This window comes from Eimeria mitis, genomic scaffold (assembly GCF_000499745.2).
Source record: "Eimeria mitis Houghton genomic scaffold, Emh_scaff3064, whole genome shotgun sequence".
Classification (NCBI taxonomy): domain Eukaryota; phylum Apicomplexa; class Conoidasida; order Eucoccidiorida; family Eimeriidae; genus Eimeria; species Eimeria mitis.
In genome coordinates, this window is record NW_013571412.1 from 2,494 (window position 1) to 4,349 (window position 1,856).

The following is a 1,856-nucleotide window of genomic DNA, read 5'->3' on the forward strand; positions in this document are numbered from 1 at the left end:
GCGGTGGTGTTGTTGTTGCTGCTGCTGCTTGGGTTGAAGGTGCTTAGGTCCGCAGCAGCAGCAGCAGCAGCTGCTGCTGCTGCTGCTGCAGCAGACATTTGTCGGGTTGCTGCTGCACTATACCAACAGAAGAGCTGCTGCAGCAGCTGGTTGAGCAGCAGCAGCAGCAGCAGCAGCAGCAGCTGCTGCTGCTGCTGCTGCTGCGGGAACCGCTATGATTTGTAGGCCTGTAAGAAGAAGAAGGGACCGGTAACACTCAGCAGCAGCAGCAGCAGCAGCAGCTGCTGCTGCTGCTGCTGCTGTTGCTGCTGTTCTGCTGCTGCAATGTTAGTAACAGCTAAGCTAGAGGGCCCCAGATCAGGAAGTCTGAGATCAGCAGCATAAATACGTAGGAAGTGCAGCAGCAGCAGCAGCACAGCAGCAGCAGCAGCAGCAGCAGCTGCTGCTGCTGCTGCTGCTGCTGTGTTGCTGCTGCTGCTGCTGCTGCTGCTGCAGCGGCGGGGCCCAGACAAAGACTTGCTAAACCCTAAACCCTAAACCCTAGAATTAAGATTTTAATTTGTAGAGAAAATAAAAAAACTAAAAAGAAGAGAGCAGAATATAGAGAGAAAGAGAAGCAGCAGCAACCGAAGCAGCAGCGGGCTGCTGCGTGTATGTAGGCTCAATGGCGATGAATAAATGAATAAAATAAATAAATAATATATCGTTTTTAATTATTTTAATTAATTTAATTAATTTAATTAATTTGTTTTATTTATTTCTCTTTTTTTTCCTCTTTTTTTAACATAACGAACATGGCAACACCCAGTACCACTGCAGCCGCCTCAAGGCGTCAATTTCAGGTAAACCACAAACCCTAGGGTTTAGGGTTTAGGGTTTAGGGTTTAGGGTTTAGGGTTTATGTGTTGACAGTGTGTGTGTGTTTCCAAGTCATAGATGGCGCTTGCAGCGTGTATGCTTGCTCTGCATCACCCCCCTCGAGGGTTTAGGGTTTAGGGTTTAGGGTTTAGGGTTTAGGGTTTTGTGTTTTTTTTTTCAGGCTTGCTGCAACTCAGCAGTGCAGCAGATGACGGAGGCCCTTCGGCTCTCCGCAAAGATCCTGGATTCGGCTAGAACACAGCTAGGAGTGAGTGAGCAGCAGCAGCAGCAGCAGCAGCAGCAGCAGCAGCAGCAGCTGTCTAGACACCTCAATTCCTTTGAGCCTTACGGCAACATGAGCCCTCTAAATGGAGCAGCAGCAGCAGGAGCAGCAGCAGCAGCAGCAGCAAAGGAATATGAACAGCAGCAGCAGCAGCAAACTAGAGAAGAGGGATTGCATGTGCTGCGGGCATCTTTAGGAGAGCGTGTTGCTTCTGCTGCAGCAGCAGCAGCAGCAGGAGGAGGAGGAGGAGGAGGAGGAGTTCAATGTATGGGTGGTGGTGCATCAGCAGCAGCAGCAGCAGCAGCAGTAGCAGCAGCAGCAGCAGTACAAAGTCAAAGAGGAAGACAAAGAGAGTGTGTTACTATAGTTAGCGCGCTGCAGCAAGCAGCAGCAGCAGCAGAAGAAACAAACAAACAGCTGCCGGAGTACATTACTCTGCCTGTTGCTGTTCAGTTGGGTTTAGAGACAAACAGAAGCCCGCAGGAGCTGCAGCGCATGCAGCAGCTGCAGCAGCAGCTGCAGCAGACCCTTGCACCAGCAGCAGCACCAGCACCAGCAGCAGCAGCAGCAGCAGCAGCAGCAGAAACGCCAGCAGCAGCAGCAGCAGCAGCAAAAAATATCCTTATACGAAAAGCTCAACAAAGGATGGAGTCGATCCCCAGACGATCCCAAGACAGAGCAGCAGCAGCAACAGCAGCAACAGCAGCATTTGCTG

At 51.0% G+C, this 1,856-nt stretch overlaps 1 protein-coding gene across 1 annotated transcript in view; it reads left to right on the forward strand.

Moving 5' to 3' along the window:
- Positions 1 to 794: 794 nt before the first annotated feature.
- The window catches only part of EMH_0061920 (uncharacterized protein), a gene marked incomplete at both ends in the record, with an annotated part of 1,580 nt that continues 518 nt past the window's right edge, over positions 795 to 1,856 (forward strand). The window contains 2 exons of the mRNA XM_013497975.1: positions 795 to 842; positions 1,040 to 1,854. Of these exons, the coding sequence (XP_013353429.1) occupies positions 795 to 842; positions 1,040 to 1,854 (863 nt within the window). The remainder of the gene's footprint in view (positions 843 to 1,039; positions 1,855 to 1,856) is intronic.